Consider the following 13984-nt stretch of genomic DNA (forward strand, 5'->3'; position numbering starts at 1 on the left):
GTGCTCCAAGACCAGCAACTGGACACCATGTGCGCGCTTTTAATCGTGTTGTGTCGTTTTTCAGAGACAATGATTTACGGTTAATGCAGTCGGACAAAGAGGGTGGTTTTGTGATTTTACCTACATCTGTCTTTAATGAAAAAGCCTTGCAGGCTATTAATAAGAATTTCAAGAGCGTTAAAGTGAGCTTGGCAAAAGTGAAGAAGAATGTTAGCAAACTCTGTGAGGAAGTCGGCGCTGAACGTTTGGCTAAGCAGATTTCCAAGTCAAAAGCGGATAGTTTGATAGCTTTTTTCAGCGCGAAGACGCATAAGGCGGACATTCCTTTCCGAACGATAATTAGTGAGCGGGGTGCATGGCAAGAGCATGTCAGTCGGTTTCTGCAAAAGTCGCTCAAGTGCCTTTCCATGAATGACCCTTTTCTAATAAGAAATTCTGATGAAGTTGTAGAGTTCTTTCGCTGCAAAGTGAACACAGGGTATCTTTTTTCTGTCGATGTGACTGATCTTTTTTATTCAGTTCCACACCCTGAGCTCTTTGCTGCTGTTAAGCTATGTATTGAAAAAAGCGGTGAGGCTAATTTTGTTGCTTGTGCTGAAATGTCGGTAACTAATTTCATGTCTGTACTGGAAGCGTACCTCAAGAGTACTTTCGTTACTTTTGAAGCAAACATTTATTGCAAAAGAAAGGCATTTGCATCGGGTCAAGTGTAGCACCTATTTTATGTGACATCTTTTTATCCCTTATTGACCAGGCACTACAATGTGTTTCTAATTGACCACATCCTTTTTATGTTTTAGATATGTTTGACGATTTTTTAATTGTTTTAGATAAGACGTGCCCAGTGCCCTACCATGAAATGGTGGACTTCATTTTAAATGCCTTTAACACAATTCCAAAGGATTAACCTTCACTCATGAGCTTCCTACCGACAATGCTTTGCAGTTTTTAGACATTAACCTGGCCGTGAAAAGCGATCATGTTTGCTGTGCTTACATGCCTCGCAGTAAAAAAGAGCTTTTGCCATTTGATTCCGCGCATTCTAAGACTGTAAAACGTAGTATTGCTCAGCATTGCCTTCAATCCGCGCTGCGCAGATCGTGTCCGCACATGATGCAGACCAGCCTGTGTAATCAGATTGGCAGACTGGAAAAGGCTGGCTTTCCTCGGGCGGTCTTGTATGCCGTTGCCGAATCTCTGCTACGGAAGCTGAACTTCAGCACTCAGGAAGAGCACTCGAGAGAACAGGAGCGCGTCAAACCACAGGTGGTGCCGTACTTGCACAAGTTGAGCCACAACCTCAAGAAGGTGGCCGCCAGGTTCGCAATCCCTGTTGTGTTTTCCGCTCCGAATAAACTGGCGCACTTGTGCCGACGAATCTCTCGTGCTAAGGAGCAAGGGTGCCAAAAGAGGCACGTAAAACCATTCAGGCGTTGTGCCGAAGGGGTTGTATATGAAATTCCCCCTGAGCTGTGGCAAGACCTACATCGGTCAAACGGGTCGGTGTATCAACGACCGCCTCAGGGAGCATGCCAACAGCATAGGTAAGAGTGATGGTGCGCACCTTCCCGCGCATGTCAGGTCATGCTCGTGTGTGCCACGTTTTGCGCAAGCTAGGATTATCGGCAAAAGCAGAGATCAGACAGCAAGGGAATTACTAGAGGCGTATCATATTAGAAGTAAAGGGTCGGCTTGTGTCAGTGACACATCCATTGTTCTCTTTCAGTCTGAGTTGTCCTTCTTTAATGAACTGCTAACGTGATGTCATGTTTGGGGTAACTCTCCCACTCCACTGCGCATGTGTGGAAGTTTACCTGTTTTTCAGCCTGCGCTGGCAATAAACAGTTGGTAGTTTGGCGCTCTTCTGTCTCTTTCCTCCGGCCCTTTTTCATGTTCCTAGCTTCGCGCCACTTACGATATGTTCAGCAAACTAAGGCACCAACTCGCCCAAAAAAAGTTCTTTTAGAGCACCCATATTGGTATAGCGTGAGGTGACTGTATGAAGAACACGAATGACAAGTGGTAACGTGAAGATCATGACGGTATTTATGTTGGTCATACAGTCACGTCACGGAATACCGATTTTGGTGCATATCAAACAAGCGAACCGGGCGCGAGAGCATCATGAGCACGGCATGTAAATCATGCTTTACATGACATGCGTACCATTATTTTAATGTTACCCCACGGTATATATGTTGGTCATACAGTCACGTCACGCAATACCGATTTTGGTGCATATCAAACAAGCGAACAGGCCGCGAGTGCATCGTGAGCATGGCATGTAAATCATGCCTTACATGACATGCGTACCAATATTGTCATGTTACCGCACGGTATTTGTGTTCGTCATACAGTCACGTCACGCAATACCGATTTCGGGGCATATCAAGCAAGCGAACCGGCCGCGACTGCATCAGCCATTATTTTCATGCTACCATCTGTTATTTGTGCTCGTCATACAGTCACGTCAGGTGGTACCAATCTGTAGCAGTCAGTTTTCATGGCGCGCTGATCTTTATATATGAGCCCAAATGCGTCATTTGTACGCTAAACATAATAAAATGTTATTGTGCATGAACCTCCTGCGACAACTACGCGAAACAAGCTGCACTAGTGCAGGGTAGGCGCCAACATTCCCCGAAACACTCGCGAATTCTCAATGAAGCGCTTACCACTCAATGCGGGTATCAGTCGTGGGAACAAATCTTTCCCGCCTAATTCTGTGCAGCCACACAACCCGTCGTTTGGCATCCTTTTTCCTGCTGGGAATGGCAAAGAGGGCCTTACCTGGGCAGTCTTCGATGCCTCGATAGGCTTTCGATGAAGTCTCAAAACGATACGGGATGTCGTAATGTTCCTGTACGCATTCCTGAGCCTATAAAAACAATCGCCCTCCAAAGCGCCGTGCGTCTGCGGCCGGGAGACACTAGCGAGGCGAGCGATGTGGACCATTTCTGTGGCGAAGCCGCCGAAAGGGCGCGGCGGCGAAGAGAAAAGGAACGCGGTACTTTTCCCGTTACAGTGACTTTAGGATCGGAAAAGCTGCCGCGCTGTTCGCGCAGCTTGCATGTGGCGAGGAAAAAAATGGTTTTGCGCTTTTATTAACCTCGCGCTGATTTGGAAATGTCTGGTCGAGGTGTACGAGAGGCCAATTCAATGCTGGGGCCTATCGATGCTCAAATCGTTTTTTTTTTTTGCTGTACATTTGCGCCGCCTTTATTAGAGCACTTAGAAAAGCGATGTCTCTGCAAGGGATCCGCTTGTGCTAGAAACTTACTATACTTCGAAATTTGCGGGCTGTATAGTATGGGGACGCTAGCGAAGGAGACGAAAAAAAAACCGATGATGAGGCTGAGTGTGATCACGCCCCGGGCTCGCGCTCGTCCTGCCGCTAAAGACCGATCAGTCGTTGCCGGGCCTTCGTAAATTAAACGCGTTTTTCTTGTCGCCTACGTGTTTTCTGAGGGCTTCGGTCAACCACTGGCCCCGAGCCCACAGTAGATATGTTGATAATGTTGTAAGCTAGATTTAAGGCCTGCGACGGAAGCAGTCCGTTTGGAAGCAGTATCGCAAAAAGCATGTATCGTTGCTTGCTTCCTTTGTGCATTTTTGTAGCGTTAGCTACACTTGCCTAGCCGGAGCCAGTTTCGCGTGGGTCATCATGAGCCGTGCTGCGCATGCGCGAGGATGAGTGCGGAGCCGGCATGTCACGCGCTCTCAGCCACCGCCGCTGCTGGTGGCGGAGAGCGAGAGGAGTGGCGTCGGCCGGGCAGACAGACTGGCGCCGGCGCGTGCGACTCGCCGCTGCTGCTCTGCGCATTCGTGAGGGGTGACGTCGTAGCCATTGCGCGCACAGCTATTCGCCTTCGCTGTGCAGTCGCCGTCTGACAATGCGCTGGTGCCGCTTGATAGCGCCTCTGACTGGCGTTTGCAGGTGGGTAACGCCATGGAGAAGGAGAGCGCAAATGCTGCTCAACGGCGCAGAAGAGCCGAGAAGCTTATGTCATCGGATCCCGAAGTAGTTGCCTCGCAATTAGCGGTTAAGCGTACGAAGAATGAACAGAGGAAGGCTAAACGTGCTGCGGAGACACCGGAGGAAAGGGAGGAACGTATAGCAAAGCGGAATCGCCAGGATGCTGAGCGACGTGCCCGACCATCTCTGCAGCAGCAACAACAAGACGCCGTCGATGACGTCAAGGCTCGCCAATCGACTGCCTATACTGTGAAACTTAGCGAAAGCGCCAGTGCGACTCGGACCTTCGACACGGACTTTGTAAACACTCCGTTTGGATACGTGTGCGACGTGTGTGAAAGACTATGGCACATGAAAGACTTGACGCCGCTAAGTAGTGCCATGCGTGAAACGTTTAGTTTAGTGGCGGCGGCTGAGTGGGGTGAAACCGTGGCGCGGGTTTGTACAACGTGCAAGAACTTTCTCATTAAGCAGAACACTCCGCTCTTTAGCGTTACCAATGGGTATTGTTACCCGGCCATGCCGCCAGGTCTACCGGTTCTGAACGATGTCGCCGAATGTGTGTCATTGGAGCAGCAGTAAGCATGACAATCCTAGCTAATCCTAGACAATCTGGAAAGCTCAGAATAATCAGCTGAACCTTTCCTAACGCTACGGATATCCTGGCATAGCCGAGCTAAGCCACTGCAATTTTTTCCTTCGGTGTAACAACATATAGAGAAATGAAAACACACGTACAGCAGCACTCAAATTTTCCATTAGGAACACTTTGTTTATATTTCTTTTATTAACATCTTGCAGGCCCTTTCTTTTATACGGAATGCTTTACAGGCATTGTATAACAGGTGAATGCCGTCACAGCAGCGTAAAGAAGTAAAAAAGTGACATCGGCATAAAGGAAGCATTATCCGCACAGAGTGAAGTGGCAGATTGTGGCCTTCATGCAGTCAATATACATTGTAAAACTGAAGCGAAAACTAAGATCATGAAAAAATCACGCACGCAAAACTGCTGGTAAACACTGCGCAACGATCATTGCACTGCAATGCATGCGAGGAAATTAAATAAAACAAAAAATGCAAAGTCGTAACAAAAGCATTATTCGCATAAGACAGCTCAGTGCTGCATGAATACAATACCATAGGTACAACGAAAATGTAAACTAAAAACAGGAACTATGCACAGAATGAAGCACAACGAATGTACGCAGTAAATGCTGCACGAATATTACGGCACCACAAGGTAGCTGCCCAAACGAGACAAAAATCATGTATGATAACTTCGTTGGTATAACATCTTAGTCGGGAAAGCATTCCCTTACTCACGAGACAGCGCTGAACTATTGTACGATGTGTCAATATAACCTATACACGAAGCACTTTGCGATGCAGGGGCTTTGACATAAGCTTTTTACGGTAGGCTGCCCTGTCTGTGAGAGTGGTGCCTATGTTTGCGAGCAGTATTCTTACATAATTGTCAATTACAGTAGACACTGTACATCCGACGTGTTCATCTCTGGCCGGACACATAAATAGGGGGCACTTAATTAAGTATGGAGTGATGATGTTTGCAAGTTTCTTGCGTACATCCTTCGTCCCAATGTGCGGCACAGCAAAATCAACAGCTTTTTTCACGGCTGCTAAAACTGCTACAAATTCAGGCTTAGGGAATGTGAGACCTCCTCGTGTGGAGAGGCTAATCAGCCCTACAAGTTCAGGCGAAGAGGAGTGCGCTTCGTGAAGATGAGGGCAAGCCGTGCAAGTTCTCCGCTCTTCAACAGCCCTTGCCACGAAGCTGGCGATGTATGCGATGCTCGCATTTGCTACGGTTGAGAGCAGTTTCCGCGCTGGAAAAAAATAGTGTAGAGCATGATCAATAAAAAAAAGGAAATTTCATATTGTAGTAACTGGGCATTGTCAAACAGCGTCTTTAGTGAGGTCAGGTTGATTTGGCATCCATGAATAATGGGTATCGAACCACTTTCGTTGCGCAAATTACTAAGTTAAAGCCTCTTCATGCACTGATTCCAAACACACAAGGCTGAAGTAAAATTTGAAGGGCAGCTTAACTTAACAAAGAATGCGCGCCCATCTCAGAGACTGTCGGCTCTGAAACGAAAGAAACTTTAAAATTAACAGTCGAGTAAAGCATTCAGCGTAGGAGTAAGCTTCTACTAATGTAGCGTACGATGACCTATATATTTCAGCCTGCCTGCGAGCGCAAATATTTGATATGCATAGATAAAGTTAAGGCGACGAAACAGCGCTTGACATCGGAGAAAGAAGCTGAGGACGTTATCTTGCTTTGATGTGAAGCGTTGTTTGCTTGTCTATTTTCTTTCGATAAATGACTTCAGAAAGAGAATAATTGCGTACTAACCGGGCATTGCACTGAAGACTATTGAGCACCGCGTCAATGTTGTCCAGTACGTCAGGAGGTAGAGCCAAACTGAAACAGTATAGGACAGGAACGTTTATTTGCAAAGAATGTAAAAAATTCAGGATTTCTTGCCCGATTAAGAAACTAAGGGAAAGCGAAGCTTTGCGTGTGCATGCCTGGCGTGCTGTTCGCTCGGCGGCGCCGGGTTTTCCGTGCACGACGCCGTCATCAAAATGTGAGTTATAAAAACTTCGCTTGAACCGAAACAGTGAACTTGTGTGTAGAGCTCAAGCGCAGATGATACGACGCAAAGAAAGCCTCGCTCGATGCAAGTGGGTCTTCTGGTGGCAGGAAACTTCACAATGACAGATGGACTATGTATGCTGCAAACAAACCACCCTTAGTGAGCTACGCGCCAAGTAAAACTGAGATTGTATAGTATACGTAATGAGACAATCTCCTCTTTGTGCCTTAGACATGGGTGGAACTTCCCAAATGATAAAGGTACAATATAGAGGAGTGCTTGGGGTAGGGACAAAAACTGGCGAAAGCGCACAATAACACGCAGAAATAATTTTACCCTATGAGTAGTAGAAAGTACTGCCATACCTGGAAACACTCTGCATTGTCCCAACGTTCGAGGCCTGTGATGCGCACACAATCCCAGTTCGTAGTATCTTTTCCAGACTGAAGGTGACAGCCCTGGCATCTAGGCAGTCGTTGCCTCCTGACATTTGTCGCAGCGCACTGAAAAGCAGCTCCACTGAGTCACTTGAAAGGTCTCTTGTCAGAACATAAAAAAAGCCGCTATCTAGCAAATACTTCACACAGAGTACGGTGGACTGGCTGGTAAGGAGCAGCGCTTCATATGTCTCAGCACTGAGAAACTTCTTCGCATTTCGTTTGCAGGCTTTGTTTATGGCTTGGAGGTATTGTGGGAACTCCTCTTCAAGCCACTGCAGGCGCTCATCAGTTTTGCAAAAGAACTGCATTTGGTCTGGATTTCTAAGCTCTACATGTGCGGTTCTATTGGCGACGTTGTGAATGGCAAACCACTTTTGTATCATTCTCATGAAATTTATTGTTGCGCCAGCATTTCGGAACATTTCTGCTTTTTGGTGATAAGAGGGATAGACCTTCAGAAAATATACTGCAGAAGTCACTTCGTTTGAAAAAAGCTGCACCGCTCTTCCGACGTGCATTTTCTCGAAGTTTGTGGGTTCAACATGCTTCTGAGTGAGGAATCGGACGGGCTTTACAGTCTCGTTCCTTTGACATCGTAGAGCTGTTTCACGAACTTTCCCGGTATTGGTAGCGTTCCGTCGGTCATATCGCCTTCCATAAAGAGACTTCGAACGTTCTTTAGTATGTGGCACTGATCAAAAGATAAGAACAGTTTCCTTTTTGCATTGGATGGATGTGTTACTACTGGTTTAAGAGAACCATTGCCGAGGTGGCGCATCATAGTAACATTTATTTTGTGACTGTCCGTGACGATGCGTACAACCTGGAGTCCACATTTTTCCACTTCTGCAATCACATGAGTTGTTAACTGTTATAGATTCTTACCACTCAACCTATTAGTAAAGAAAAAGCCACATGGGATTCTGTAGGCTGTTGACAAACCTGCGGCCACATAGCGAAGCATCTTGTTTGCAAGTTAATAGAACTTTTTGTTGGGCTAGTTGGTACATGCTTACTGAAAAATCAAAAAGACGCGTACCATCAAGGAAAAAAGTAAGGACAGGACAGAAAGGGCGTCACTCGCAACTAACTTTATTCCCAGAACATCAGCATCATATATAACCACAGCGACCCTGCGCGCGCACATCGCCTCACAAGCTCGTCAAAAACCCGCGATAACAAGATTAACTACTCGAAAAATGAATCAATAACCACAGCGCGCAGGGTCGCTGTGGTTATATATGATGCTGATGTTCTGGGAATAAAGTTAGTTGCGAGTGACGCCCTTTCTGTCCTGTCCTTACTTTTTTCCTTGATGGTACGCGTCTTTTTGGTTTTTCAGTAAGCATTGTTTGCAAGTGTTGTGTTTCCTTGCGCAGTGGGGTCATCTCTGGCGGTTTGTTGCCCAAAGAAGCAGTCCATTTTTCGGTCATATATGTATTTAGATGATATGGCCATTTCATCTACAACCAGTGAGCAGAGCCGTGCTTCTCTTCTGAGTTCATTCACTTCTGCTTTGAGACGTTCTTTCATTAGTGGAGTGACACCACTGTCGCTGCATGACTTGCCAACATAACGCAACAAAGTATTCTTCGACGGAAGTTTTATTAGACCTCTAGTGCGTATGCAGCGATATGCCTTCGGAGAGAGGTAATAAAGAACAACACATTCCCTTACAAAATATGGGGACCACACAGGACGTTGTCTCCCTGCATTCAAGATCTGCTCAATCAAGCAGTCTTCAAGGCAAAATGTTGAACTGCCCACCCTCTGCAAACATTTTCTTACCGCTGAATGCACTGTTTTAGGAGAACTTTTTGTTGGGCAAGTTGGTGAACGTTCATAATGATATTTTTTAAGGCGCAAAGCAGGACAAACACAAGAAAGGACACGGGACGGAGCGCCACTAACAACTGTAGTTGTTAGTGGCGCTCCGTCCCGTGTCCTTTCTTGTGTTTGTCCTGCTTTGCGCCTTAAAAAAATCATTATGAATGCACTGTGTTATTTTCGAACTTTGCAAGCTTCTGAGTCGTTCATTTTCTTCTCGCAGTTTTCGAATGTTCTTGTTAATCGTAAACGTTTGTGATCTCATCCGATTTATAGCCATGACATCAGAACGCTTACGTGGCGTAAGAGAATGAGTTTGTATGGCCGATTCTACTGAAAGCGCAGCTTCTTGGGTGGCGTCTGAATCGTCAGGACATGGCCGCGTCGGGGTTGATGGATGACTTGCCAGAATGTTTGTAGAAACAAGTGATGCGCAAATATCTTCACTGCGGAAATCTTCAGCGGCATTTTCCTCCCGTCCCTCTTTTGGTGCCGTGGTTGATGTCGGGGTTTTCTGATGAGAGATTGAAAACTGTCGCTCTAATTTGCGCCTTTTCTTAGGCGGAATAGGCTGCATGTAGCGTGGGTATTCGCTAAAAACGCTAGGCACAGCATCTGGCTTGAGGCGCCGCCGCTTAAGTGTGGAACTAGAGAAATCAGAATCGACAAAGTGCAGACTGCAGACTAAACTGGTGTTAGAATTTTCATTCGGAACGAAATCCTTTCTTGATATAGCCTTCAGCCAAGCCTGCCGATACGTCTCATTTCCCGGAAATTCATGAAAACTGATCCCAAGCTTCTTTTTGCTATTCGAGTTGCAGAAGGGTACGCAGCAGTATGCCATATTTCTGAAATTAAAGAGAAGACACAGGACCTCACAGCATTTTTTCTAACAACAAGAACAACAACAACAACAAAAGACAGCACTGACAGATTTTCAGTTATATAGCCGTAAATAGTCTGCAACTTCAATTAATAAATTACTGCTATTGAATCAAACATTCATTTCCACTTCCACGCCAAAATGTTGTCTTCTTTACGCAGAACGCCAGCGACACAAGCACGCAAGATAAAAAACCGTGCAAACGCCGCAGCATCAGCGAGTTACAAAGAAATAAGGTCGAGCGCACGCTGGAGGGGAACGCTAACTGAGCCGACCAAACTCGGCACTCGGCCTCAGCAGTCGTCATGCTCTCTCCCCGCGATGTCGCCGGTGCCATCAAGTCTGGCGCGAAAACCGCGCTCGCATAGCGCACAATGCTTCACACTCGCCCACGAGGCTTCCCCAGTTTCCCTTTCCAATTACCTCCCGTCGCGCCGCAGGAGACAGGGAGGAGGTTGCAGACGGTCGGGATACGTCTAGACCGTGGTCTAGACTAAAAGTCGCCCGTTCTGCGACGACCACGGACTGGTTACAGGCGCGTTTTTTTCATTTATGATCGATTGATTGATTTGGATGCAGTCGACAGCACAGTAAATGAACACGATACTGATATTGTCCTTGTGCTACAAAACGTAAGCAAAATCCGGACGACGAAAAAGGAGGCGATGACAACTCAGGCACTTTCACTGTGAACGACGTGTGGAGTAAATGTAGGTCGGCTAATCAAAGCCTTCAACAATATTCCGGCAAAATTACTTATCATCTTACTTCAGTGACATCACCAGGGCACTCAGTTATCTAGAGCGTAACCGTGCTTCGGTTGACCAACTCGTAAATATCCGTACGCGATCAAATATTAAAACGCAGTGTCACGATAGGAGGGCAATATGATTCAACGAAGAAAATTAGCCCAGTTTTCACACATACACGTCTCCAGAAAGGAAGAATGCTAGAATGCCGCTTTATATTTCTCAAGTCAAGGTATTTCGCGCCGAGACAAAATGGACTTAGCAATACGTTTTGTTGGGCTAGTTGATTCATGACTTCTGAAGGAAAAAATTGTAGCGCGAAGCAACACACGGACAGACAGAGAGGACGGGACTGGCGCTATGATTCTACTGAAAGCGCCGTAATGACCGTAAGGACCGTAATGAAAAAAAAGTAACGCTACCACAGACGAATTGATACCTCCTTACAATAATTTATATCAGGAAAATTCAGTTACTAACAGAAAAAAAATACTTGCCTTTAGTGCATCCAGAAGATCCTGGCGGCAATGGTTGATCGTACGCAGAAAAAAAAACTCACAGTTTCGCCGCAAGGGCGAAGCAATGAATGCGATAGCAAGAAACTAATGCTATACGAATTGAGGCTCGCCAATGGACACTCTCAGTTGGAACAGCGCTCCTGTTGCAAAGGCGGCCGAAGCAGCGAAGGAAACTAGCGTGCTTCAAGTGTCGAGCTGTGACACTTGATAGTTCGCGCTCATCTTCTGTTTGTTCGTTTAGCGGCGTCCCTTGAGCTCGAGTGACTTTCGTACGCTCCGTAACATGAGCGCGGGCGTCACGGTGAAAGCGTGAAACATCCCTCTTCCCCTCACCACGAGAAAACCGCGCGAGCAGACAGTGGAAGGGCAAGGTTCTCCCTGCTTAAATATAAGAAGAAGCGAGCGAGCTCGCCGACGACTTTTAAATGCGCCCGTCGCGCTCGTAGCGCCATCTCGCTGGTAATTAAGAAACGCTTATAAGCGCGGGCCGTCTCTGAGTCCGTCCAGCGGTAAAGGGTGTGTATATAACGCTCGCCGTTAGCTACGTGGAGGATCTGCGTTTCGTGGCGTAGTGGGTAGCGCCACTCGCTGCGGTGCAAGAGGTCCCTGGTCGATTCCGCGCTTCCGAAGCATTTTTCTGAATTATTTTTCTTTGGGGCTTATATATATATATATATATATATATATATATATACATATACGGTGCATGACGGCGGCGACGGCAACGGCAGAATTCAGCCGAGACTGTACATATAATTGCTATCGCAATGAAAGAAACATGCGCACGCTGTAATCCCGCGCGCTCAGCTTTCTGCCGCAGTCTCCGCTGACGCGGAATCCCAAGTGAGTGCGCCATCTCGCGGTAGCCGGGCGCGCGACGCGATGTTCGTTTTTTTGCTGGGGAGCGCGGCGATTGGGACGGCCGGAGAGAAACCCGCCGCGCGCCCCCATCTCGGAGGCCATGCCTTGGCGACCAAAACGGATCTCTGGATGTAGTATTGGTGAAACCGGCGAGTACTGTGCGGTACGTTATTACCCTCACGCCGGCAGTAGAACTCCACCACTTGTGAAGCCATGTTAGACTCCAAGTTCATGTTTATTCTTTCGAACAGAAGCCATACGAATAGGGCATCAAGTGCGCAAGAGTATGAGAAGATAATGCTTGTGAACTTTGATGCATTTCGAGCGCTTAGGCGATATAGGAAAAACATTACACCATTTCCCGCTAAAGGGGACCATGAGGCGATGCGAAGCCGGAGCACTTGCACGATCGCGTGCCGTTGGCTTTCGTTGGGCATGCTACCGACCTCGCGTCGTGGAACGCGAAGAGGAACGCTGCGCGCGTCTTGTCTTCCCTCTAGCCTGGTCGTTAATTCTCACAGGGCTTGCGGGGAACGCGGTCGACAGCCGTGCGAGAGGGGGGAAGCGTAGGAGAGGAGAGAGAGAGGGGGAGGGGACACGCATGTGCTGGTGCTCATCGCGGCGTTGCGCAGGACATAGAGTTAATATAGTGACTCTAGAGGAAAAGCTGGGCCGCGAGACCTATAACCACAAGAACGCTGACATCTTGGAACGTTTTGTCATTCTTGCCATCACATATGAATCCTAAAGAAGCATCTGCACAATTAAAAACTTGCGGATATTGTTTTGTGTTTATTTTTAATACTTCTACGAAAGAATACGACGGCTATTTATGCAATTTACTGCGCGCGGAAAGGAGCGTTTGCAGGGTGGTTAACTAGATGGCACCACCATATCAACACTCGCGAGTACGCGAGTGTGTGCTTGCCGCCTGCTTGCCGCCGACTGCGCCGGTTTACGCGTCGTGTTAAAGCCCCTGAAACTTCGTTCGCGTCGTGTATCTCGTAGTTGTCATAGTGTCCCGTTGTGTGCGTTTTCTGTCGCCGCATACCACTCGACTTCATGTGACAGCCTTTTTTTCTTTCGAGCTGGAAACTTCAGTGCATCAGTGCAAACCAGGACGGACGACAAAGAAGAGATGAGACAAGCCCTGATTGTTATGTACGAACTAGTCGCAAACCGATTTTTTTTAGACTCTTTAACGGCGATAAAGCTTCGTGGGCCATGTAACTTTAGTTTCGATTGAAGCTTTCGGGAGATGTCTCACTCACATTCGCCGGTGCATGCTGCAATCGACATTTTTCTGCTTTACGGCTCTCTGCGCTGAAGTACGGCAGCAATTAGCTGAAAAAGAGCGTGGATACAGGTGTCTCGCCATTGCAAGTCGAATCAGCGCGCGACCACGGCCTACGGACTTTGCTTCGAGCTGCGAATCTGTCGAGTGACCTTTGTGCCAGCGAACGGTGAAACTTTGGTAGGGAGTGCCCAGTAAAAACCATGCCCAAACAGGTGGAAATTTTAACTGTTGTCAACCGTACACTAACACACGGCTTCACGCATCAAAACACAGCTGATGTTCTCTGAACAGCGCGTAGCTGGCTTAGGTTGGTAGATGAAAACTGATTACTACCGTCAAATATAGCGAGCGTCTCAGGGTCTGGCAACCCTGGCAACGATCGTTTTGTTCCATCATGGCGGAACACATGTGGTTAGGGGTTTCAATGCATGGGCCCTATGGCGAGCTTTTCCTCTAGAGTCAGTATATTAACTCTATGGCGCAGGAGAGAATTTCGGCATGTCTAGCCCGCGTTTCAGAGGAAGAGTGGAAAGGGGAAGTGGAGAGGGGAGAGGGGAAGTGGACAGGAGGAATGGTGAGGAAAGTGGAGAGGAGGTGTGCGGAGAGGGTATGCGCATGCACAGTAAGGGTGGTCACGCCGCACACCACCACCACCACCACCGGATTCAACTCCGCCATAAGATACTTCGCATCTAGAATACCGTGCAGACACGGAAAAAACAAGAGACAGTAGGAATGCTGGTGGCCATAGCTTTACTGGCGATGCCCGTTGATCATGGCCTGCAGTTGGTTGACTGCAGTGTGTGCGCT

The 13984-nt window shown here is 47.4% G+C and overlaps 1 protein-coding gene across 1 annotated transcript; it reads right to left on the minus strand.

The window, feature by feature from the left end:
• Positions 1 to 4779: 4779 nt before the first annotated feature.
• Positions 4780 to 12092, minus strand: LOC119389163 (uncharacterized). The gene is made up of 2 exons (XM_049415457.1): positions 12053 to 12092; positions 4780 to 5822 (listed from the first exon to the last, which is right to left on the minus strand). The coding sequence occupies exons 1-2, from the start codon at positions 12090 to 12092 to the stop codon at positions 5341 to 5343; spliced, it is 522 nt and encodes a 173-aa protein (XP_049271414.1). The 3' UTR covers positions 4780 to 5340.
• Between the last annotated feature and the right edge of the window lie 1892 nt (positions 12093 to 13984).

Source organism: Rhipicephalus sanguineus, chromosome 4, assembly GCF_013339695.2.
Source record: "Rhipicephalus sanguineus isolate Rsan-2018 chromosome 4, BIME_Rsan_1.4, whole genome shotgun sequence".
Classification (NCBI taxonomy): Eukaryota; Metazoa; Arthropoda; class Arachnida; order Ixodida; family Ixodidae; genus Rhipicephalus; species Rhipicephalus sanguineus.